The 26559-nt window shown below is 43.1% G+C and overlaps 1 protein-coding gene across 2 annotated transcripts in view; it reads left to right on the top strand.

Moving 5' to 3' along the window:
* fanci (FA complementation group I) overlaps positions 1-26559 on the top strand; it is a gene marked incomplete at its 3' end in the record, with an annotated part of 27657 nt that continues 1098 nt past the window's right edge. Inside the window, exons 1-35 of one of the 2 annotated variants that reach the window (XM_079500435.1) lie at positions 1-49; positions 246-380; positions 1912-1984; positions 2814-2944; positions 3162-3315; positions 3733-3790; positions 4581-4622; positions 4995-5118; positions 5535-5620; positions 6561-6693; positions 6842-6916; positions 7390-7526; positions 8303-8486; positions 10472-10559; positions 11225-11355; positions 12077-12147; positions 12617-12731; positions 13079-13201; positions 13926-13994; positions 14118-14219; positions 14345-14551; positions 15615-15736; positions 16609-16764; positions 18049-18228; positions 18988-19174; positions 20433-20495; positions 22029-22145; positions 23185-23236; positions 23326-23453; positions 23867-23932; positions 24086-24182; positions 25374-25558; positions 26019-26072; positions 26163-26222; positions 26461-26538. In XM_079500435.1, the coding sequence (XP_079356561.1) occupies positions 258-380; positions 1912-1984; positions 2814-2944; positions 3162-3315; positions 3733-3790; positions 4581-4622; positions 4995-5118; positions 5535-5620; positions 6561-6693; positions 6842-6916; positions 7390-7526; positions 8303-8486; positions 10472-10559; positions 11225-11355; positions 12077-12147; positions 12617-12731; positions 13079-13201; positions 13926-13994; positions 14118-14219; positions 14345-14551; positions 15615-15736; positions 16609-16764; positions 18049-18228; positions 18988-19174; positions 20433-20495; positions 22029-22145; positions 23185-23236; positions 23326-23453; positions 23867-23932; positions 24086-24182; positions 25374-25558; positions 26019-26072; positions 26163-26222; positions 26461-26538 (3771 nt within the window). In that variant the 5' untranslated portion in view covers positions 1-49; positions 246-257. Of the gene's footprint in view, positions 50-245; positions 381-1911; positions 1985-2813; positions 2945-3161; positions 3316-3732; positions 3791-4580; positions 4623-4994; positions 5119-5534; positions 5621-6560; positions 6694-6841; positions 6917-7389; positions 7527-8302; positions 8487-10471; positions 10560-11224; positions 11356-12076; positions 12148-12616; positions 12732-13078; positions 13202-13925; positions 13995-14117; positions 14220-14344; positions 14552-15614; positions 15737-16608; positions 16765-18048; positions 18229-18987; positions 19175-20418; positions 20496-22028; positions 22146-23184; positions 23237-23325; positions 23454-23866; positions 23933-24085; positions 24183-25373; positions 25559-26018; positions 26073-26162; positions 26223-26460; positions 26539-26559 lie in introns of both variants that reach the window. The other variant, XM_079500434.1, reaches the window with a different exon arrangement.

The raw sequence follows: 26559 nt of genomic DNA on the forward strand, positions 1-26559 counted from the left end.
GAGGTTCATAACAACTTAAATATTATTTAATAAACAATGAAGAAAACAGGTAATGTATGTTTTTCATAGCTTCGGTTGAATGACTCATTGAAGAAAAATATGTAGTATAGTAGTAGTAGTAGTAGTAGTAGTAGGCTACTAGTAGTAGTAGTACTAGTAGGCTACTTGTTTCAAATCAATGAGGTTTTGAACACAATGAATGTTTGGTGTAATGGTTATTATGTAAATGCTGTGACATGCTGCAGCAGACAGCTTGTATGATTGATATTTCCATAGCTGTCATGTTATTATGGCCTGAACTGGAGAAGATCGTCGCCCTGTCAGATGGAGACGACACTGCCGAGCTGCAGAGCTACTTATCCAACATGACACATGACAAGGTGCTTTTTAGTGACACGTAACTATACTACAGTAACTTAGTTTTAGTTTAATACAGTTGTACTAACTATTTCAGTAGTAAGACTGTAAGACAAGTACACAGAAAAATGAGTGTTAATTTAACCCTGAAAGTGCACAAAGGCAGTGATGTAAATAGGTTTTCAATGTAATGAGTCCCCGGGATGCAGGGATGGTCTTTTAGATGAGTCCCAGGGACATTTTATGAGTTTTTACAAATTGCAGCATTTAACTCCCATTTCATTTTATATGGTTATAATGTGGTTATATTCATGTAGAAAACAGAAGGAAACAGAATAAATTATTATTATAACTAAAGCTAGCAAAATAAACTAGAATAAAATACAGTACAGTAGTGCATCCCGTGAATGCAGAGGTCGTTGTTTTATTGCGTCCCTTAATGCACCCTATTTTAATCTGCAAAGGTCTATTTGTTATGCACTCTCAGGGTTACAAATCTATCAATCTATCTAGTAATCTCAGCAAGGCAAATGGCTTCTTGGTTAGTGTAAGTGACAATGTTATCACACGTAAAGATGAAATTACCTACCTAGGTTCCATCCTGGAGGCTAATCTTTCCGGTGATAAAATGGCCACCAACGTAATCAAAAAGGTCAACCAAAGAACAAGATTCCTTTACAGGATCTCCTCACTGGTCAACAAAAACACCTTGAAGACCTTAACAGGAGCCCTTGTACAAGGTTTCTTTGACTATGCATGCACCTCCTGGTACCACAGCACCTCAAAGGCCCTTAAAACTAGGCTCCAGACTTCCCAAAACAAACTGGTCAGGCTCCTACTTGGCCTCGCCCCCCGAACCCACCTCACCCCTGCCCACTTCGACAGGCTGGAATGGCTTAGGGTCGACGACAGAGTACAGCATCTTGCAATGGGTCTGGTCCACAAGATTCGATACACCACCAAGATACCCATGTACCTGTCTAGATACTTCCTTAATGTTAACGAAGTCCACACCCACAACACCAGAGGGAGTGCAACGAACCATGTACAACCCAGATTCGGCACAAACAAGGGACTAAATTCTTTTCGCTCCTATGCCACCAAAATGTGGAACGCCCTACCAACAGTCATTAAGACATGTGAATCCCTTGACTCCTTCAAAACCGCTCTCAAAGGGCACCTACGGATGGCTGCAATTCGAAACTGGCCCCCGTAAAATCTGAATCCCCCCCCCCACCGCCCCCCCCTTTTTCCCTCACTGTATATGTTTATTTTCCCTTTTTACCTCCATTATGATGAATTCCTGTTCTGTTCTTTGTCTATATAGAAGTGTCTATTTGTACGTCTCTAAATGTTTTGATGAATTGAACATGGTGGACCCTGTTGGAAACAAGTGTAATGCTTAATTGGGTCGTCCACTCACAGTTAACAGCCTTTGTATTGAGTTTGTGCTCGAAATGTACTGTAATTCTGCAAACTGTTAATAAATATTTCAATCAATCAATCAATCAAAACCAACCACACAGTGTGATGTGTGCTTTGTTCCTTTCCTAGTTGGTCACAGTGGTCACTAACAATGCACTGAAGGGTAAAAACATAGGTGCCATGATCAAAGGCATATTTAAGGGTAAGTAAAGTAACCCCATTTTTTTTCCTTAAATCTTTACACCACTGAATGATTTACTTACCGTACTTTACATAATAATACATTATCAACTCAGTTGTTGTTTCACAATGTTTGCTGATTGTGGTCTCATCTTCTCTGTTGTTTTTCATGTCAGCTACTGTATGTTAGAATGTATGTTAGAACTAGAAGTCATGTGTTTGGTGATGAAGATTAGTTTTTCTCTAGGTTTATTTAAAAATTATCTTCTATTCTAGTTTCTTTGAGGCAGTACAGTACAGTGTACACGGTTCTCTCTGCAGTCTTATTTATTTGATTTACTATTTTTATTTACCTTATTTTTGAGTGGTGCAACCACTCCCTTACGGAGCTTTGCGTGTGGCTGGGTGGGTGGCTGGCTGGGTGGCTGGGTGGGTGGGTATATGAGCATGAAAACAGCATGGCTGTTTTTCACCACCTGTGCGCAACCTAACACAACCTGTACAGTACAGTACAGTACAGTACAGTACAGTACAGTACAGTACAGTACAGTACAGTACAGTACAGTACAGTACAGTACAGTACAGTACAGTGAGTAGAGGGTACAGTAGAGGGACCCCCACACGGTAACTGTAATTTCTCAACCGTTTCGGACTTGGGGCGGCTCGCCGGATTCGGCCCGGCCCCCTGGGCGCGTTCCTGGAACTCCCGGGGACCCCCACACGTTGCACCACTCACTTCACACGGGTGTGACTTTTTTTTTTATTGTAAGTCGCTCTGTGTAATGCCAAATGCCTAAATTGTAATAGCAAGTCCTCACATACAGTATGTTGTCTTTTTTTCTTTCTGTCAGGTTCTCCACCTAGTGCCCCTGAGGGATCGAAGCGCAGGCTTCTGTTGTATCAGCATTGCATCCCTCTGTGTGAGTCGGGTGACCTTCAAACTGAGGTGGCGGCGGAGATCATTGGACTACTCATGCTGGAGGTGAGATGACATTATTGTACTGGTTTAGTACTTTGCGTTGGGTGAGACCAAAATAAATGGAACCAGAAAATGTCTTTGCGACCCATAGATTTCAAGACTTGTGACCTGCTGGTGAATCAGACCAGTGATTAAAAAACATTTGTCTATATAACTTTTTTATGATTTGTTCACTCAAAACTGAAACTCCTTCTACTTGTATTTATTGATCTTGTTGCAGACTCATAATTTGCCTGGGCCCTCTCTTGCACAAATGGCACAACTTTTTGTTGATGCCATCAAGTCGGGCAAGATGGGTAGTGGCAAATCCCTGGAACTATTTCCCACTGTGCTGACTGCCCTTGCGGGCTGTGAGACCTTAGCGTATGGTAAAGGTATGGTAATTGCATAATACTGTGTTGGGGCTTTACTTAGATGGTATGGTAAATTACAGTTTTGTTGTGGTTTTACTTAGACATGTGCAAAAACTTAATAGACAAATTCCAAAGTCTGGTGCTGTACCTGTTGTACAGTGTAGGTCTCGTAAGTGCAATTTATTGGCATGTCCACCATTGACCAATGATATTTTGAGCTGTACTCTTTTTACACTTATTATGGTGATTGTTGGACTAGGTGTTTTATGAAAATCGGGTGAAATCTGTGCCATCAAAATCTTGAACGTCACCTGCTGTTTAATGTGAAGAGTGCACACTTCAGTCAAAGTATATAGCATTTAAGTGGTTATGGGAGCTATATAGCTAGACAAATGAATGCGTCTCTCATCGTGGTAGCTTATTTTGTTGTAACCACAGGAGAGCTTAGCGGTGAGGAATACAAGAAACAGCTGATCAACAGCCTCTGTTCGAGCAGGTGAGGATTCATAAATGAGTTCTGTTTGCTTTTAGACTACATTCCTTTTATATAGTACTCTATAGTCACTATAGATGATGCATGACTATTTTTATGTATTTGATGTATTATAATGTTTTTTTGTTCTTGCTTACTGTAAATCGATCATCAAAGATTTGGAGGCATTACCTACTTTGATTAAAGGACAACTTTGTTTTATTTATTTTTTTCAACCAAGGTTCATGTTTTAGATTGTTATTAGAGAAAGTAAAATATGAGTGTTACATTTTTTTCATTTGCTACTTTCTTCCGTTTTAGCGATTTTAGCTATTTTTGTTTTATTTATTTTACATTCGAACATGGGCTAAATACGTCTTTTTTTTAACAAAACTTTACGGCGATTTCTTTATTAATATTTACTATAGTTCTACTATACCCCAGGAAATTGCATCTGGCCACAATAGATCACAGGATCTACTGAATGTGAAGGTAGAGGTACTAGGGGGATGTGTGTCGTAGGCTCAATATGTCAGTTCTTCAATTTCAATAGATACTGTGATCTTTGTGGCCAGATGTAATTTATTGGGGTCTAGTCTATAGTAAATATATAAAAAAAAAAATCACCATAATTCTTTTGTAAAAAGATACATATTTAGCCACATGTTTGAATGCCCCCGCCCCCCTGTCAAAAATATCTAAAATCGCTAAAATATCTAAAATCGCTAAAACAAAGTTGTCCTTTAAGGGGTGAAATATAGGCCCAATCATTTGGCAATCACAGCGGCTATTTTATTTTAATCTTTTCCTTCAGATGGGACCCACAGTGTGTAATCCACCTGACCACCATGTTCAGGTAAGATCTTTGGTTATCATCATCTCCGTCACCTGTTTACTGCTCAATGATTTTTACAGAAGTTAGTCATTAGTCATTAGTGAGGGGTATGTGCCAGCCTCTCAAGGGCCTGTTAAAACATTTCTTACGTGTATTTTAAATTACATGACCACTGACTTTAATGCCAGGTTTTTCCACATGAAAGGCAAAAACAAATGGAATCTCTCTTGTTTTTTTTAGTACAGACTTCAGTACAGTCAGTGTTCATGTAATAACAATCATCACCTGGATCTGGTTGATATTAGTCAGAGTTGGATACTTTGATCAGGTTTAATTTGTTCAGTTTTGTGGGATCAGTTGTACGCCTGCTGTAATAAACTTTGTCTGTCACAGGGATGTGCCACTGTCACCAGAGGAGCTGCAGTTTGTGGTCGAGAAGGTTCTGAGAATGTTCCAAAAATTGGAACTCCAAGGGATCCCACCACTTGTCTACCAGCTGCTACTGTTATCTGCCAAGGTGTGTGGCTATTTCACAATTGAGTGATGGAAGTGATTAGGGATTAGGGGTGCAACAGTTAATATAACTAATCCATTTAATCGATAAAAACAAATGGGCATTTTACAAGCTGCTTCACACAGCACCATGATGTGTTGTGAGCTTGTAGATCTTCTGCTATTTCTTTGCATCACTGTTGTACGATGAAGTATGGCTCAAGTAGGGCACAAGTGGTTAAGAAATCTATTAGAAGTCTGTTTAATAACTGTACAAAAGAAAAGAAAAAAGAAACATGCTTCAAGATCATTTGATTAATCGACAAAGTAATCAATGCAATAGTAATAATAATGTAAAAAGTAATCGAGTGATGTAATAATGTGGAACTATGATTTATATAACTATGAAGTTTATATCCTTGTGCATTGTGTGTCTGCAAGGGCTGCAAGAAAGCGGTCCTGGATGGTATCATCAGTTACTTTAAAGAGCAGGACCTTCGTCAGAAAGAAGAGCAGAAGGATGGAGAGTAAGTTACACACGGATTACAACAACCCAGAAACTCTGTGCCTCTCCATCTCCTCATCTGTGTTCTTTTTAAAGATGGACTGCCGTGATTTTCTTCCCCCTCTAAAAAACATGATCATCAGGTACTATGATAGTAGGAGAAAGATTTATTTCAAAATAGTGTACAGAAAGTGTTAAAATTATGTTTCTATGTGGCCACACCCACCAGTTCATTAAGTATACCTGGTTTTCACCGTAGCACCACCTGAACTTAGTCTCGGCCACAGCTGTGTGTTGTATGATAATGTGGGAGGGGTTAGGGTTATGATGTCACAAAAATGGTGTATTTTCAATTGGGCCTTTTGACTCAAAAATACACAGGGAAGTGTTAGAGTAACTATTCTCTTCAGAACTATTAGAGTAATGTTAACTCCATAGACACATACAAAACAGAAAAAGTGAAATCACTGCACTCCATCTTTACTTGCGCAAGCAGAGCGAGCAATTACTTCGGTCGGCTATCTGTATGTATGTCGTCCTCCAACAGCCAATAAGGGACCACCATTCTTGGTGACGTAACTAAGGTACGTTTCAAGGTTGGTATAAGCCAAGGTCAATAACGGATCTAAAGGATTTAGAATAGCAGAGAGCTCTAGGACTCAGAGCAGCAGTCATACCCAGACAGACAGCAGAGACCTCTGGGACTCAGAGCAGCAGTCGTACCCAGAGAGAGAGCTCTATAGGGACTCAGAGCAGCAGTAATACCCAGACAGCAGTAGAGAGCTTTAGGAGCAGCAGTCGTACCAGCAGTGGTGAGCGCACCTCATGGCGCGCTCTGCTTGTGCACAAGTAGGCCATACATACATACATACATACATACATACATGGCCTACTTGTGTGGAAGGCGCAAGTTGGCATCTGGAGAGAGTGCATTTCTAGTTAACTGTGTGTTTTCCTCTCGGCAGCATGGATCTAGAAGTTCAGTCCATCCCACAGGACCAGTTACGTCACGTGGAAGGCACCGCCATCCTCCACATTGTCTTTGCTGTTCGACTGGACCACGAACTGGGCAGAGAGTTCCTCAAAAGTCTCAAGGTTTACGGTCTCAGTCTGCCTTGCGTCTTATTGTGACAGTTTCCTTTCTTTTAAGCGAAATGCGCTGGTGTGATTCAACGCAGATGTGTACAATACTACAGTGTGATACGCAGTATAATAGACTGTCCTCTTGTGTCCCGCCTTGCAGACCCATGAGGACCTGTGTCCATTCAGCGTGGCCCTGCTGCTCTCTGTGGCCCGTATCCCTCGTTATGAGGAGCAGGTGAGAGCTTGGCATATCCTATATTACAATTGGGACGGCTGGCGATGGAGGTCGCGCTGTAGACTGGTGGCGAGTTGGCGACGGAAGTCACCAGTTCGCTAAGTCTGTAGACGACTCCCTCCCCCTAGCATCTGTTTCCGTTTCTGAAAGCCGCCATTAGTCATCCCTCTGTCTAAAAAATCTATTTCTCTTCAGAAGCATTAACATTGTAACTTCGACACAGCATAAGATCAGAAATTATCCCAGAACATCTGCGTTGTGTTCAATCACCACGGATGCTGCCTAGATCCCGATAAAACAGCCTTTGAAAACGGCCCACAAACAGAAACTGCACTCCTGTGTTTCTTTGGCTTGTTAATGTGGTTAAAAGTTTAAAAGCTTTAGTGCTCGGGTGGCGCAGTGGTGCCGTGTGGGTTTTGTATTCTCTCAACGTACTCTTGTTGGGTAAGTTCACTGTCTTTGACTCCTCTCAGGTGTTTGACCTCCTGAAAGCGGCGATCACAAAGAGCTTCAAGGAGGAGCATCTGCAGCAGGGCTCCAAGTTCCTGCAGGATCTGCTGCCTCAGCGCTGCAGCGTGGCTCACATGATCCTGGACACGGTTCACAACAGGTCAGGACATCCAACTCTATACAGCGTCATCCTGGGTTATAGGGCTGGGCGATATCATCATTCATGACTTCAATTCAATATTACTATTATTTCAATTTCAAACCCATCAAAGCCAAAACATGAACGCATCCTGCCGTCTAACTTGGGTAACTCCAATAAAATGAATGAACTCTCGGGATTTAGCATTTTTGCCATGCCATCTAGGACGGTGCGTTTTAGCAGCGGGCGACAGCCTGGTGTATTTTCCGGAAGTGCGTAACTTATTTCTCTATGGGATCCGGCAACTACTGGCAATAGCAGGTGAAGAAGCGATAGTCGAAAAGTGGTCAGGGGAACGTCGTTAAAAAACATGAAAATCGCCCGGTGATAGCCAATCAAATCTGTTGCTTTGTTTACCCTCCACGTGGAACCATACCACCGAAATGTGGTTCCTAGTTCCACTTCCACCCCGAGGAGAAAAGTTTGCTGGACCACAGCAGCGTTTTACAGCATTTACAGTACTCATTTTACATGCCTTACAAAGCGAGGACATACGGTACTGACAGCAGGAACACCCACTAGGAGATTTTTATCACCCAGAATCGCCGCTGTTCGCCCGCTGTTAAAACGTAGGGCCACTGTATGTACAATTGGTCCCCTTAAAAGTAGGCCAAGTCCTTGAATTATTATTATTTATTATTATTATTATAATTTTTAGTGTTTTTTGTAGTGTGTCACTGTCTCACCAACAATGCGTGACAGTCTGATAACAAAGAGCCGTCTTCCACCTCATGCAGTGTATTTGGCTGGGACCACGTCACCCAGGGACTGGTCCAGCTGGGGTTCTTCCTCATGGACACCTTTGGACCGCGACCGGGACCGTTTGGGAAACCTTCAGACGGGACCACCACTACAGGGGCTAAGACCCTCACTCAGCAGGCCTGTAGGCTGGGCGTTCAGGTCCTATTGGAGGGCTTCAAGGTGGGGACATCTCTAGGTCTCTTGTTGTAACATGGGTTCTCTAAAAGCAGTGGTCCCCAAACCTTTTAGCCTGTGACCCAAAATATATTTTGTGTCTTTCTGGGACCCAATAAACTAGTGAAAATAGCAGATCTACAAGCTTACAAGGGGGCTTCACGCCACGTTGTTTTGTACTTTTTTCCTTCGATATTTCTCTGATTTCTTCATGAAATTCCTGGAAAAAAAATATCATTTAGTTTTTAATTCATGAAATGCTTTTCTTTTTTTGGGAATGTTTCTTCTTTTTTTTAAACGATAATAATTAAAACAAAACGTAACCAACAAAAAATAATGGCACCCATAAAAATGTGTCCGCGACCCACAAATGGGTCCCGACTCCCGACCCACTGTTTAGGAACCAGTTATCTGAAGTAACTATTGTATACGATTGTTATGAATTGCCTGCATGCATGTTTCTTTCTTTCCATGATGGAAGCCATGTTGACCACCGTCCCTTTCTGTTATAGGTGTTGACCACCGTCCCTTTCTGTCACAGGTGTTGACCACCGTCCCTTTCTGTTATAGGTGTTGACCACCGTCCCTTTCTGTCACAGGTGTTGACCACCGTCCCTTTCTGTCACAGGTGTTGACCAGCGTCCCTTTCTGTCACAGGTGTTGACCAGCGTCCCTTTCTGTTATAGGTGTTGACCAGCGTCCCTTTCTGTCACAGGTGTTGACCAGCGTCCCTTTCTGTCACAGGTGTTGACCAGCGTCCCTTTCTGTTATAGGTGTTGACCAGCGTCCCTTTCTGTCACAGGTGTTGACCAGCGTCCCTTTCTGTCACAGGTGTTGACCAGCGTCCCTTTCTGTTATAGGTGTTGACCAGCGTCCCTTTCTGTCACAGGTGTTGACCAGCGTCCCTTTCTGTTATAGGTGTTGACCAGCGTCCCTTTCTGTTATAGGTGTTGACCAGCGTCCCTTTCTGTTATAGGTGTTGACCAGCGTCCCTTTCTGTTATAGGTGTTGACCAGCGTCCCTTTCTGTTATAGGTGTTGACCAGCGTCCCTTTCTGTTATAGGTGTTGACCAGCGTCCCTTTCTGTTATAGGTGTTGACCAGCGTCCCTTTCTGTTATAGGTGTTGACCAGCGTCCCTTTCTGTTATAGGTGTTGACCCAGCGTCCCTTTCTGTCACAGGTGTTGACCAGCGTCCCTTTCTGTTATAGGTGTTGACCAGCGTCCCTTTCTGTTATAGGTGTTGACCAGCGTCCCTTTCTGTCACAGGTGTTGACCAGCGTCCCTTTCTGTTATAGGTGTTGACCAGCGTCCCTTTCTGTTATAGGTGTTGACCAGCGTCCCTTTCTGTCACAGGTGTTGACCAGCGTCCCTTTCTGTCACAGGTGTTGACCAGCATCTCTTTCTGTCACAGGTGTTGACCAGCGTCCCTTTCTGTCACAGGTGTTGACCAGCGTCCCTTTCTGTTATAGGTGTTGACCAGCGTCCCTTTCTGTCACAGGTGTTGACCAGCGTCCCTTTCTGTCACAGGTGTTGACCAGCGTCCCTTTCTGTCACAGGTGTTGACCAGCATCTCTTTCTGTCACAGGTGTTGACCAGCGTCCCTTTCTGTCACAGGTGTTGACCAGCATCTCTTTCTGTCACAGGTGTTGACCAGCATCCCTTTCTGTCACAGGTGTTGACCAGCGTCCCTTTCTGTTATAGGTGTTGACCAGCGTCTCTTTCTGTTATAGGTGTTGACCAGCGTCCCTTTCTGTTATAGGTGTTGACCAGCATCTCTTTCTGTTATAGGTGTTGACCAGCGTCCCTTTCTGTTATAGGTGTCCCTTTCTGTTATAGGTGTTGACCAGCGTCCCTTTCTGTCACAGGTGTTGACCAGCGTCTCTTTCTGTTATAGGTGTCCCTTTCTGTTATAGGTGTCCCTTTCTGTTATAGGTGTTGAGCAGCGTCCCTTTCTGTCACAGGTGTTGACCAGCGTCTCTTTCTGTTATAGGTGCATGAGACGATCCGAGGAGAGATACTGGAGCAGGTTCTGAACCGCCTAGTGACCAAGACGGCTTCACCTGTCAATCATTTCATAGGTAATCTGAGAAACGATCCCTAGAATGAACTATAAAGATTAGAGCTGCAACTATTGACCTTTTGGATTAACCCATTAAGGCCGATTCTACAAATGCCTTCGAAATCAGTTGACCCCCAAATTTATATATATTTGGCCTTCTGAAAATATATTTTGTGCCAGGGACCCCCAGAAGAGATGTGTTTAAAAAAATGCAAAATCATTCAAAATTCTTCAAAAGGATTTTTTGAAAATGTTCAAATAGCCAACTAAAACCTAAAATGAGACAGGTGCAATCAAAATTGGAAGTGGAACTATATAGAGAGTGTACAAATGAACCAAATGGACCCATTAGGGTCCATTTGGTTCCAAACTACCATTTAGCTGGGGACCCCCTGGAACTCCCTCAGGTACCCCTGGGGGTCCCCGGACCCCACTTTGGGAACCACTGATTTAGTGCACCAACTAGTGGTCGATAAAAACAAATCTTCAATTTCCTACATTACTAAATGCATGGTCAGGGAACCACATGCAATACCTTCACGGACCACCATTTGAAAACCTCTGGTTTGCACCACTACTATAGATCCACTCAAACCTGTAGCTGTTCTGTAGTGTCTCACCACTGCAGACACTGATGTATTCATTGCCATTTCCACTTGTTTCTGGTCTGTCTCGCGCCATTAGAACTGTTCTCAGACATTGTGGTCTCTGCTCCCATGATCCTCCTGGAGTCGTCCTCTAAAGTGACAGAGACGTTTGACCACCTGTCATACCTGCCCTTGGCCACAGTGCAGGGTCTGCTGAAAGCTGTCCAGGTACACTAGACAGTACACACACACACACACACACACACACACACACACACCAAAATTCACCTCATTCATTCCAATGTAAATATCATGGATTTTACACATTAAATACTGGTTCATTTTTGGAACCAGACCTTTAAAATCTCTTCCAAACAAGGCCAGCTATATGCACTGGAAAAATATGTGTGTGACATTTCCTTTTTAAAACAGTGTTTTATCATATAGGAAAACTATTGGTGGAGAGATTTGTCTAAACCATGTTATGCTTAGCTGTGATTGGACCATAGCAGTTTTGGGAAGGGCTTAGCTATAGGTCAATTGTGCCTTCAATTTTGACAAGCGCCTCAGAGCCGGAAGAGGCGTCGACCTTTGTATGTCTATGCCCCCAACCCTCAGACTTACCCCCAATGCCTCCCTGCTTGGCAGAGTTTTTGGTTTGACCCCGCCGGGGATCGAACCCCGGCCTCCCAGGTTCAGGGCAGACACTCAACCACAAGGCCACTGAGCTGGTTATATTATGGTTATACTGTATAGTGTATACTACTACTAATACTATACTATGAGACATCTGTCCCTCACAAGTATATTATATTAATACAAGTGCACATGTGTATACACACACACACGCACACGCACACGCACACGCACACGCACACGCACACACACACACACGCATGATAGAGAATCCTCTCTTGTGTGTTTGTTTCTTTGCGTCTTCTATTTTCAGCCTCTCCTGAAAGTCAGCATGTCGTTGAAAGATGCTTTGATCCTAGTTCTCCGCAAGGCCATGTTTTCCAGGTATGAATATATCTCTTTATATATATATGGTTATGTTGAATGTGCTTAGTGAGACAGGCCCCTGGCCGTATGTACAGTATGCTTCACTAATCACTCCTGGATGTCATTTAATCCATAGCGCGGCACCGACGAGCTTGTAGATGAAAATGTGGTGCAAATCTTTGAATATATATTCTTTCAGAGCGAATGTTTTCAACTCAAATCTTTGCTTCTGGGGGGTCCCTGGAACAACATTTTCAGATGGGGGTCGGCTGCCAAATACAAATAATTCTGGGGGTCCTTGACATGAAAAAGGTTGAGCACCACTGACATAGAAACATAGGGTTTTTCAGAAAACTGTCAGGATTTAGAAGTAATGTTTTTTTACAATCGTCAGGTCTAAATGGGTTAAAACAAATACTACTCATTATATTTACTCAGCGTGTTAAATGTGACCTCCCATCTCTCCACTATGTTCCTCTGCCACCAGCCAGCTGGACGGCAGGAAGTCTGCGGTGACGGGCTTCTTGTTACTGTTAAGGAACTTCAAAGTGTTGGGAAGCTTGGCCTCCAGTCAGTCTAGCCAAGCCTTTTCCTCCAGCCAGGTACAGTACAACCTTAACCATTTTCACTGACTTATACATCATTATTATTATTAAGTTGTGCCCGATGGCATAATTTAATGACTAGGAGTGGGAATCACCAAGGGACCTCACGATTGGATTTTATCACAGTTCCTAGGCCACGATTGAATAACATGATGACAATTCTTCGATGTGTAGCGATTCCAGTGTTTCCCCTACCTAGCCAAAAGCTGATAGTGTGGGTGGAGCTTTCACGCAGTTAGAATGTGGAGAATAGATACAGTACGAGGTTTCTGCCCGCGACAGCAACGATTTCTAAAGTATTTCCCAGTGTACCATGTTGCTGATGATGTGCTTTCTCTGTTCAGATCCAAGTGGACGTTCACTCCCGTTACAACGCGGCTGCCAACGAGGCCTTCTGTCTGGAGATCATCAGCAGCCTGCGCCGCTGCCTGGGACAGCAGGCCGACGTACGCCTGATGCTCTATGAGGTCAGGCCACTGTCTATACGCCTGATGCTCTACGAGGTCAGGCCTCTGTCTAAACATACGCCTGATGCTCTATGAGGTCAGGCCACTGTCTAAACATACGCCTGATGCTCTATGAGGTCAGGCCACTGTCTAAACATACGCCTGATGCTCTATGAGGTCAGGCCTCTGTCTAAACATACGCCTGATGCTCTATGAGGTCAGGCCTCTGTCTATACATACGCCTGATGCTCTATGAGGTCAGGCCTCTGTCTATACATACGCCTGATGCTCTATGAGGTCAGGCCTCTGTCTAAACATACGCTTCGAATGGTATCAACCGATAATTCCCAGTAGGTTACTTATCAAGCCGATCTTATCAATCTACTGCATGTAGTCTGCATGTAGCCTACTGGCTGCCTAGTGCCTACTGGCTGGTGATTAAGGTTGGGACCGCGCTACGTGCTTGCGGTTATGTTTAGGTTAGGGTATGAGGAGGCTTGTCGTTTTCAGTAGGCTCCCAGCATGTGCAGACTGATAAGATCAGCTTGATAAATGATAAGTAACCTACTGGGAATTATCAGTTGATTTTCACTCGAGTCCATTGGTTGAAACGCCTGATGCTCTATGAGGTCAGACCACTGTCGAAACTGACTGCTGTACGACTGCTTGTGTTGTGTGCGTGTGTGTGTGTGTGTGAATATTTTTCAATATAGGAGGTTAAATGCAATTACTTCAACTGTTTCAGGGGTTTCACGATGTCCTCCGTCGCAACTCGCAACTGGCAAGTTCCATCACACAGACCCTCCTCTCCCAAGTACGTGTGTGTAATATGGTTATCTTCTAATTTCTTCTAATGTACTTGCAGGCCATGAACTAAATATACTGTACTCACTGTACATAAACGGAAATCATGTATGATGTTCATTGTTGCCCCTAGCTGAGGCGTTACTACGAACCGGAACAGGACCTCCTGCCCCCAGTGAAGCTGGAGCCATGCATCACTGCCCAAGGAGACCAAGTCTTTCTACAGGAGCCCCTGGTACTCCGCCTAATATTCCAATATATCTATGCCTAATATTCCTCTTATAGGCAGTCCAGGGTTTGGAATGGACAGTAACTACTGGGGATGGTGTCATGTATTTCGCGGCGTCTCTTGTCCCTCAGGGCCACCTGGTGAGCTGCGTGGTCCACTGCCTGCTGTGGCTCCAGAGCACCCGCTCCTCGGCCAACCCCAACGCCGAGATTGACGAGGAGGAAGAGGAGGAGGATGAGGAGGATGAGGAGGAGGAGGGATGCCAGTCCGAGCTGCATGCCATCCTGCAGAGCATGACGAGGCGCATGGTCAAGAGTGAACTGGAAGACTTTGAGCTGGTATGATGCAATGCCTTGGTGCAGCAGACTAGTGGAACACACACTGAGGCCCCTTTTACACCTAAAGAACTCTGCTTCTAGAACTGGTTCCGTTCTTTATTTTTCATGATATCACATCTGCAATCTGCATCTTCCAACCTGAATAGTGACACGCCCACTTTGGTTCCCACTTCAGGGCAAGAAGAAGTATCTTTTGGTTCCAGTTCAGAAGCAACTTTTAGGGATTTAGGGATTAATTTGGTTCAAAAGTAGGCGGCAAAAAAAACAGAACTGGTTCAACCCCGGTGGAAAAGTGGCCTGAGGGAGTATGATTATATGACTTTTTAGAGTGTTTGTCTTGTGCTTTTGACCTGTCGATGCAGGTGTGAGCATTGTAAACGTTCAATCCGAAACTTGAGGATATATCTGTTAGTTAGCTGTTTTAGCAGACAGTTTGAGGGTCCAATGGAGTTAAAAGGTTTTGTCCGAACTTCCGAAGCTACTTTTACTACTTTTCATTGGTTGAATTTGGTTCAATATTTTTTTGAGGGGGGCTAGCCCCTCCTATATTCAGCTATTAGTGTAGATTTTTGTCTTACACAAACATTAAATTCCCATTGACAATGAATGGAGAATTTATGTCATATGTGGACGAGCAAATCGGTATTTCTGTCTACACAAACACTAAATTCCCATTGACATTGAAAGGAGAACTTACGTCATGATGTACGATGATAAGAGTTCTAATCACTTCACATGGGTCTGATTTTTAACCAACACACAGATGGAAAGGGTGTCCAATAGCACTGATCTATAAAAAAAATAAAAATAAATAAAAATAAAATACATATATCAAAAACGTAAAAACGGATATAAAATAAAATAACCAATGGTCATCATGGCCATTGGTGAATGTCATAGTTTTTGCAGATATGGGGAATATCAGCCCGATAGCGATGTGCTGCAGATATATCGGTGCATCCCTAATATCTGCATGCATAGGAAAGATGCCGTTGTTCCAATGTAACCATGTCATGTCAGTGGTTGTTTGTGAAGATGTCACGTTAACGTGTGTCTGTCTCAGGACAAGTCAGCAGAGTTCTCCATGGGATCCAGCGTTGGCATTAAGAACAACATCTATGGCGTGCTGGTGATGGGTGTGTACGAGGTGCTCATAGAGTACAACTTCATCAAGGCCAACTACAGGTGACCGTGCTCTTGATTGAACAGAGGAACTCACTCAGTCATGTCATCATGCCATGACATTGTATCAGTAGGGGTGCAACGGTATAACCCGGAATGCTCGCCTTGAAACACGCTCGCCCTCTTTTTTTTTCCACCAACCTCACGCCGACCGCTCAGAATTCTGTTTTACTGAGAATAAGGTTAGAAATAAGTTTAGGGTTAGCCATAGTTTTACTGGGGTTATGTTTAGGAATAGGGTTAGGTTTTGGCACCGTTTTACTGAGGTTAAGGTTAGGAATAGGTTTAGATTTAACCGTTTCAGCATAGTTTACTTAGGTTACGTTTAGGACTACCAGGCTGAGCAGTAGTAGAGCAGCAGCAGGCTGCAGCAGGCTGTACGCCCGGGGCAACTGTGTTTTGAGGCGAGTTCATTGGTATTCGTTGCAACAGTGCAACCCATTGTTAAGACCTGAGGCTGATTCTAATAATGTCTTCTAAATCTAAAACGGTTTGTCTTCTAAATCTAAAACGGTTTGTCTTCTAAATCTAAAACGGTTTGTCTTCTAAATCTAAAATTGAAAGACGTATGTTGCTATAAGGAACCCCCAAAAGGATGCTCTCAAAATATTTTGCTCCAGGGAACCCCAGAAGGACTTTAAAATATTTGAAGATTTGCACACGATTTAAAAAAAATAGCAGGTCTACAAGCTCATAGCGTGGCACGAAGCTTGTAGATCTGCTATTTTCGAATAGCCAAAGTGTAAAATATGTCTCAAATCTAAAATTACACGGATGCTTTCCATGTTTCAATGGGTTAATCAAAATAATCGATTTCATTGATTATTAAAAAATGAATACATTTTAAGATGACAATAGATTGATGTTGTTTGCAGTAAAAGCCGCTTCGAAGAGCTCCTGGATCTGTTCAAGCGCTACCACAAGCTGTCTGAGATCATGAAGGAGAAATCCGGAACCAAGACCAAGACCAAGACCCCGCGCAGTCTGCTCTCCATGGCCTTCATATCAACACTCCTCACCACACTCTTCAGGTAACTAGTAGGCTGGATATATCACAGATAACCCACATCATAGATGGATCACATCCCAAGTCTGGTAAATAAACTTGTGTTCATGACTACATAAACTGCAGTACTTCAGAATCAACGGCATCATTGGAAGGAGTAGTTCCAATGGATTGTGTGGCCCTGGTTTTGCCCCAGTGGGACTGATTGATGGTAGCTACTGGGACGTAAGTCGGGACTTGATCACCTGAGTCGCATGGGTCGCCTGAGTGAGGGGTATGATGTTCGAGGATACGTCCCAGGTGCATCCATGCGATGTTTTTTGTTATAGAAGAGTCCTGTTTGAAATCAGACGATGTGAAATGTTGGCCGACATCATAAGAATCCTATTATCATGTTATTAATAGGCACAAAGTTTTGAACAAAGTTTGAACATTTTCACACAATGTTTAAAAAAATAGCAGATCTACAAGCTCACAACATATCGCACCAAAATGTGTATTTTCTGCTTGCTGAAGAGCCGGAAAGACGAGGAGTCATATATATTTAGGAGTCATATTTATAGGAGTCATAATATAGTCATATTTTAGTCATCTGAAATCTTTTAGCTGACTAAATAATAGATTTAGCCGACTAGTCGGCTAAATCTACAGTTGATTTAGTTGACTGAAATGTATTTTGGCAGGCCTTGATGTCGTCATAATGGCTGATTTTACACTTGGGTACATGCTGAAAATAGCCGATCTACAAGCTCACAATACATTGCGCTGCGACGCGTTGTGAGCTTTTAGATGTCAGAGCGCAGTTACACACTAACTTACACTCAGTATTGTGTACTGCAGTGGTTCCCAAAGTGAGGTCCGGGGACCCCCAGCGGTCCTTGAGGGAGTTCCAGGGGGTCCCCAGCTAAATTATAGTTTGGAACCAAATGGACCCTTATGGGTCTGTAACTCTGAGAGTGTACAAATGTTTGAGTACATTTGTACACGCTCAGAGTTAAATGAACATTGATTTTACAATTATAAATTGGGGGTCCCAGAGATAGAAATGCCATTAAATGGGGTCCCGTAGAGTAGACTAATGCAGGTCAAACTGGGGGTCCTTGAAATTAGACGGGTTGAGAATCACTGCTAGAGCCATGGGGGGACCCCATTAGAGACCCCCATTAGGGACCCCTAATGTGGGACCCCTAATGGTGGTACCCCTGGCATATATTTTTCAAATGGGGGTCCGCGGGCTAATCGGTGTCAATTTGGGGGTCCTTGGCATGAAACAGTTTGGGAACCACTGGTGTACTGTGTGTTTTTACAGAGACAGCTCTCAGAGCAGAGAGGAGGCTCTGGCGGTGCTGCGCGCCAGCGGAGAGTTCCTGCGCTACGCGCTGAGCGTGGCCCTGCAGAAGATCACCCAGCTGGAGGAGTCAGGACACACGGACGGCCCCGACGGACAGAGCGCCGACAAGACCTTCCGCTTCCTTTGTGACATGACGAGGTAAAGGGTTGTTCGACACCATCGGAATCGCAGTAACACTTCTTTGTCGAATGGGTCCGTGTGATGTGATCATGTGGCGGTACGGTACGGTACGGTACGGTGACTGGGGGTAACGCGAGGAATTCACTTGGCATTCCAGATATAATAATGGCTGAAAATCCAGGACTTGCCACAATAGGACAATATATTGCATTCACACAGTATATCGCATAATTGAACAGCGGACAATTCTCGCAGATGACAATTGACCCTATGATGTCACAGTATATGTATTTATGAGATTATGAGATTGTGTATTTATGAGATTATACAGGCTGTGTCAATTGGCTTTCTCAGTAGAGTAATACTTGAGGCATTGTGACTTAAAGGAATTCACCCAAAACAAATCTTATTTTCTATTTATTAATACACACCCCATTTGTCACATTCCTCAGCCAATAATTTGATGACTGGCGTAGTGTCCGGTAAGCGTCATCGGATGACAAAAGCCACACTGAACAGACGGGTGTAACCACGGCCTATGATGTTACTAAAGTGGTGTATTTCGATTTGGCCTTTTGACTCAAAGGCTTTCAGCTTTCAGGGAGAAACCAAAAAGGGAAGGGAAGGGAAGGGAAGATATATTCGAATATTATAACCACACCTGGGGGTCTATTAGAGTATGTTAACTCCATAGACACAACAAAACAAAAATCACAGCACTCCATCTTTAAAATGTGCTCAGATCTTCTTCTTTTTGTCCCCTCTGGTGTCACACAGTGTGCTGATGTGGCGCTACACCAACATCCCCAGCGTGGTGGAGGAGGGGGGGAGGAAGGAGAAGCGCTCCAACCTGTCTCTGCTGTGTCTGGAGGGTCTGCTGAGGGTCTTCAGCACCTGTGTGCAGCGCTACCCGGACCGCGTGGCCCAGCTGCTCTCTGCCATGGGGGGTCAGTCAGTAGCCATAGTCGGTAGACCCGAGGCCCATTCTACAAATCCCGTCTAAATCAAAAAGAAAAAATGTTCGTCGGAGCGATGTGTCTCCAGCGTAGGCGGAAGTCAAGACCACATTGCAGAATTGCCTTCATCATCCAGCTATCAAATTTGAAAGTAATTGAGAATTGACTTTTACAAAAAACAGAAAATACAAATAAAATAGGACACTTGTCAGTCAGTCTGTGTTCCAAATTGTATTGGCTCTGAAAGCATAACATAACAAAAAAAAAGAGCTGTGTACGAAAGTACCCGCCCCCCCCCCCCCCCCCCCCCCCCCCCCCCGCCTCTGATTGGCCTACTCCACTAGGTGACACACCCACCTGCCTCTGATTGGCCTACTCCGCTTTGTGACACACCCACCTGCCTCTGATTGGCCTACTCCGCTTTGTGACACACGCAGCTTCCGGCAAAAGCTTGCTTCCATGTTGCCTACTCTGGAGATACACACGCCCCACCCAGAGCCAAAGGAGGCGTCTACCTTTCTATGTCTATGGTCTAAATCAGTAGTTCTCAAACTTTGTCGTGCCGAGGAGGACCCCAAAGTCATCTGTATTTGGCCGCGGATGCCGGCATCTGAAAATGTTTTGTGGCCAATAATCCCCAGAAGAGAAGATTTGTGTTAAAATAGCGGGTGTACAGGCTCGCAGCACGGCACGAAGGGACGCGCTGCCATCTGCTGTTTTGGAACAGCCGACGAACGAATGCTATAACATGACACGGATGCTTTCCCGGTTTTAACGGGTTAACCGGAAATGTATCGGAAACCGACGTTTAGAACCTCTCGCGACTTCATCTTGCTTTGTGACGGTTGGGGGAGTTAAATTAACATTGATTTTACAATATAAATTGAGGTCTCAGAGATAGAAATTCCATTAAATGGGGGTTGGTAGACTAATATGCATGTCAAACTGGGGGTCCTTAACATGAAGGTTAAGGACCCCCAGTGGTTTGGGAACCACTGGTTTAGAAGATTTAGAAGACTTTCCTGGGGGTCTTTATGTGTGTAATATATTGTTTTAGATTTTAGCAGTGAGCCCAGTGTCTATGATGTCATGGACACTGAGCTCACTGCTAAAATCTAAAATATCTAAAACCACATATTACACACACAAAGACCCCCAGGAAAGTGTTCTAAATCTTCTGAACGTCATTAACATATATTTTTTTGCAAAAAGGGTGAAGTCTAAAATGGCTGTGTTCTGTTTCTTCATCCAGACGTGTCCCACGAGGAAGGCGAGCCAGCGGGGGGGAGCGTCACAGAGATCACCTTCTTTTACATCCGCCAGTTTCAGGTACGTGTCTCCAAATGAAACAAACCCCTTCTGCTTTTTCCTGTTCCTGTTCCAGAGTATAGATTTAGTGTTGTATGTCATGTCATATCAATGGTGGCTTCAATAACTTTTACATTTCAAGGACTCCCACACAACTCTTGAGAGCGTACAAATCTGTGGATTGTATAAGTATTTGTACTCTCTCAGAGTTATGTTTATTGAATGATCCCCATTAGAGACACATGACTGAGCCTCTAGTCTTCCTGGGGTCCTGAATAAAACAAATACAATACAAATGTACAACTAAAAATACAATTTAAAATAAAAAACAGAACAAAATAAAAACAAATTCACATTATAAAATCAAAAGAACAAATTCACAAATCACAGTTCACAGTTATGGGCTTGGCAAATTGGCAAGGTATCTCTTGATATTCTTTTTTTTAAAGTAATTTTGTTATGTATTGTAGATAAGATGTTTTTGGGCAGAGCATATAGTTACAGACCTGTAAGGGTCCATTTGAACCCCGCTCAAGGAACCCTGATGGTCCCTGGAACCCCTACTTTGAGAAGCACTGCCAATAGCCAACGGCAGTCTAAAATACACTACTATTCTGCCAATAGCCAACGGCAGTCTAAAATACACTACTATTCTGCCAATAGCCAACGGCAGTCTAAAATACACTACTATTCTGCCAATAGCCAACGACAGTCTAAAATACACTACTATTCTGCCAATAGCCAACGGCAGTCTAAAATACATTCTACCAACGGCAGTCTAAAATACATTCTACCAACGGCAGTCTAAAATACACTACTATTCTGCCAATAGCCAACGGCAGTCTAAAATACACTACTATTCTGCCAATAGCCAACGGCAGTCTAAAATACATTCTACCAACGGCAGTCTAAAATACACTACTATTCTGCCAATAGCCAACGGCAGTCTAAAATACATTCTACCAACGGCAGTCTAAAATACACTACTATTCTGCCAATAGCCAACAGCAGTCTAAAATACACTACTATTCTACCAATAGCCAATGGCAGTCTAAAATACACTACTATTCTACCAATAGCCAACGGCAGTCTAAAATACACTACTATTCTGCCAATAGCCAACAGCAGTCTAAAATACACTACTATTCTACCAATAGCCAATGGCAGTCTAAAATACACTACTATTCTACCAATAGCCAACGGCAGTCTAAAATACACTACTATTCTACCAATAGCCAACAGCAGTCTAAAATACACTACTATTCTACCAATAGCCAATGGCAGTCTAAAATACACTACTATTCTACCAATAGCCAACGGCAGTCTAAAATACACTACTATTCCATCCCCATTCCTAAAATCCAAGATCTATATCAGTGGCTCTCAACCTTTTCCACTGATCTATGCAACATGTCAGATCCGGAGGCTCATGGACAGCACAAGTTGTGTTTTACAGAGTGGACATAGACATCTATATTATCTATTCTATTATTGTACCATTTGAGCTTCCTATGTGTCTTCAGTTGACATGCGTGTCTCTTATTTGGCCCACAGAGGGCGCTGTTCACTCAGCTGAGTGGAGGAGAGGAGGAATTCAACACCAAAGAGGCTCAGCTGCTGGTCAGCATCTTGACCGTGCTCTCACGCCAGCTAGACCCTTCCTCCCAACAGGTGGGTGGCGGCGGTGGCTCAGGGGTATGGTAACCGCAAGGTTGCCAGTTCGAACCCGGGCTCCCCCAGAGATAGTGTCGAAGTGTCCTTGAGCAAGACACTGAACCCCAAATTACTCCTGATATGCTGGTTGGTGCCTTGCATGGTTTCCGCTGCCATCGGTGTGTGAATGTGTGTGTGAATGGGTGAATGTAATGCATCTATGTAAAGCGCCTTGGATAAAGGCACTATATAAATGCACTATTTACCATTTACCATTTGGGTGCGCTTGGAACCATTTGGTTCCAAGCGTTGACAAAGTTGACTAAGCCATTTAGACATGTCAGTTGTTCTCAAACTATTTCATGTCAAGGACCCTAAAAAATGTATGTAATTGGCCGCAGACCCTTCTCAAAATATGATGTTTCAGGGACCCCCCCCCCCCCCCCCCCAGAAGCAAAGATTTGAATAAAAAAATGTTCACTGTGAAAGAATGTTCAAAAATTAGCTTGTAGATCTTCTATTTTTCAATAGCTAAGTATAACATAATGCTTAAAACACAAATGGGTTCCCGATATTTAGAGACGACTAAGACTAGACTAAGACTAAACAATTTCAGAAGACTAGTAAATAGGACTAAGACTAAATAGTGTGTTATACAAAAGACTAAGACTAAATAGTGTGTTATACAAAAGACTAAGACTAAATAGTGTGTTATACAAAAGACTAAGACTAAATAATGTGTTATACAAAAGACTAAGACTAAATCAAAATCTGCTGAAAAAATAAACACTGCTTGGAACAGCAATTAATATCACATGTCGATTTGTGTGTCTGCAGCCAAGTCGTTATGCACTTGTGGATCATTTGATTGCTTTGGGAAGTGCTTGGCTCAAAAAATAGAAAGCACAATACACACTATAGTCATTGACTTCCTTGGTATATCATTTAAAACCTCTTTGTCATGTCAAAGAAGGCCCTCAAATAATAATAATAATTGGAAACCTCAACCGTCTTCTAAAGTTGCACCCTAACCCTATGTCTCTGATCGAATTAACAGTTTGTGCAGATGATCACCTGGACAGTTAAAATCTGTAAAGAGACTAGCTTCGGTAAGTCACACTTCTGATTGATTATTCTTGATCACAAAGAAGGGCTCTTTAAGAAGTATTGATCTCTCTCTCTCTCTCTGGTCTCTCAGAGGATGCTGCGTTCTCCAAGGGCTTACTCTCTCTTCTCTTCAACCTGCACGTGCTCTACAAGAGTTCTGTGAGCTTGTTGTCTGAGCTCTGCCAAGACATCCACAGTCAGTTGGGAGACATCGATCAGGTACGCTCCATTACACACTGTAAAACTGACAGCCAGGAGACTATAGACTCTCTGGGTTGTTGTAACAATTGAAAGGCAGCATGCGTGTTGCATTGTTACATCAATAGATGTCGGTTATCGGGTATCAATTGACACGTGCGCTCCATGTGGTAATCCCTATATGGACATAAATACCATGTGCACTTCTGTCAGATTTGTGTTAATAAATACTACTTTACAAGTTAAAAAAAAGCATCCTGGAAACAATGCATGGAAAGAATGTATTAAAATGTTAAATTGTCACTTAACCATAGGTTAATGTTAAACAGAGCTAGATCAGCTATTTTCATTTTATTTTGACAATATTTGAAAATGCGTCTTAAAGTGGTCACTGTATGGTGCATTTGATCATGCTTTGTTTTCTACGTACGCAGGATGTGGAGGTCGAAAAGCACTCTCACTTTGCCATCGTCAACATGAAAACAGCTACAACAGCAGCCGTGAGTGATGCCCTCGCGACACCATTCTCACGTTGCCCAGGGCATGACAGACAGTCAAGTCTATAGACAGTCCTTTTTAGACAGATAGCCTTGAATCTGCCCACTCACACCATTCAGCGTTCACATCACTCTCCATTGTCTCGTCCTCCCCAGCTGCTGGTCCTGTCCCAGGTTGGCAGAGTGCTGGATGAGGTGGATTGGCTGATTGCCAAGAAGAAAAGCCAGCTGGCCTTTGACAAATCAAGCTCTGGTAAGACCGTAAGAATCTCATTGGCCACAATGGCCAGGTATTTTCAGACACAAGGACTTTGACTAGAAGAGTTGGCTCCTCTCACACAGGCCCCTTTTTCACCAGGGTTGAAGTGGTTCAGTTATTTTTTTTCCCACCTAATATTGAACCACTTCAGAGTGTTTCCACTGGATATGAATTGGTTCAGAACCCTAAAAGTTGGTTAAGAACTGGAAGCAAAAAATGTCCACCGGTTCCCTGGAAGCACCAAAGGTTCTAAGAATCTAGAATGGAACCAGTTCTAGAACCAAAGTTATTTTGGTGGAAAAGGGGCTTGAGTTGGACTTGGCAGTATGTTGTTATCTGATATGGATATACACTATTTCAATAAACTAACAAATGACAGCAGAGATATTGACTAATAATCTTACTTTCATCACATCTTTATGTGGTATAAGTGAAAATAACTCGCCCAAACCCGAGTGTTATTCCAGAAGTCTTTCAGCAAATCAAAACATGTATTTCCATTGTTATACAGAATATGGTAAATTCCCGGACCGCTAGGGAATTTAGGCACCTAGGGCTCCATTTTCGTCACCGCTAAACCCCTTATCCCTAAACTTCTTTGTGTTTTTTTTTACTATTTTGAAAAACATTTTTGAATAGTTCAACTAGCCAATCTACATTGACACGTTGTGAGCTTGTAGACTGGCCATTTTAACTATTCAAAAATGTTTTGCAAAATAGTAAAAAAAAGCAAAGAAGTTTATGGATAAGGGGTTTAGCAGTGACGAAAATGGAGCCCCTAGGGTCCAATGTAGGGCCAGACTAGCGCGTTGCGGGTTTCCCGTCTATTTCACTTCACTATCAACATAGGCAATGGCATACAAAGCCCCAAAATTAATTAATAAAGAGGAAATAAAGAGGAAACTTGACAGCTAAAGCTTTGAGAAATATGTCACATGGTAAAAAATAAGTCAAAGTCCCCCCGCACTGTATATTATTATTTTCCAGCAGCTAACGTATAGTTCCTAGGACGTCTGTGGACTTCTTGGGCACAAATTGGGTTCAAATAATGGCGTTCCAATGGGTTTTATATAGAAGGGTCACAAGGATGTGTGACCTGTACTAGTACTAGTGTAGTGTACGCATGCATGGTCAGTTGGGCACGTCACATTGTAGTGTTGGTGAATGCATTTGTCACTTGTGCAGGTGAGGTGACCCAGACGGCAGGCCAGCAGGACCCGGTGGAGAAGGCGGTGACCATGCAGCTGGGGACCCTCCTGAACGCGCTGACGGAGCTGGTCCAGACCGCCCTGCTGCCCGGAGCGTGCACCGACACGCTGCTGCGAGACCTGAGCCGCACGTACAACATCCTCACCACGCTCGTCAAATACGTGCGTATTTAAAAAGCTGCAGTCTGTTACGTTGATGCTCAAAATGTGAAATTACGATTTGATTACCGATGCATCGCGATGCCACAATACATGATTCATTTCCCCCTCACTGTGTGACTAATAAACAAAATGCTTTCTAATGATCCATAATGAAAACACATTAATTTACTTCCATTGTCTTGTATTGCTAATAAAAACAAATGCAAGAGTCAACTTCAACTGGAAGGTTATATTTGACATCAACAATTGCAAAAAAAATAGTTTTGTAAAAAAAAGAAAAAATCGATTGTAATCGACATTAATCGTCCATGTCGGCATAGTGATGAATCTAAGAATGATTTGCATTTTCCACCCCTAGTACATACATACTGCATAGACTTTGAGCTAAAACCTTAACTAAAAGTGTTTTATATATTGCTTTCCTGCTGTGATTTCAACTCCTCTGTGCTCATCATTTCAGTACATGCAGGTGTGTTCTCAACACGGCGCGCTGCCTTCACGCTTTGAGAAGCTGGTAGGTTTGAAGTTGACTAGAGAACGTGTGTGTATTTGCAGTCATTCTGATCGCCAAAATCTAAGCGTTTGTTGCATTGGTTCTGTCCAGGTCAAACTGTCTGGGACCCGCCTCACGCCTCACTGTTATACCTTCATCACTTACGTGCAGGTACTGTGTGCATTCCACCCTTTAAGACCTGAGGCCCATTGTACAAATGCCTTCGAAACACCTGCGGCATGAAAAATCTAAAATGACATTACGGTTGTAATGGGTTAAAAGCAGTGGTTACATTTGTCACGGAACCCCAAATGTTTGTTTTACTCCCTATAATATGGTTTCAAGGGGGAGATCCTTTCAGCCTGGGATGCCAGGTTTTAAGTGGTAAACAAAATGTGTTTTCTTCCAGAGTGGAGAGTTGAGTGCTGGAGGTACAGATGACAAGAAGAAGAAAAAGAGAAGAGATGACACCAACATTACAGCTTCGGTAAGAGATGACCTGTTTTTA

This window comes from Electrona antarctica (assembly GCF_951216825.1).
Source record: "Electrona antarctica genome assembly, chromosome: 5".
NCBI classification, from domain to species: Eukaryota; Metazoa; Chordata; class Actinopteri; order Myctophiformes; family Myctophidae; genus Electrona; species Electrona antarctica.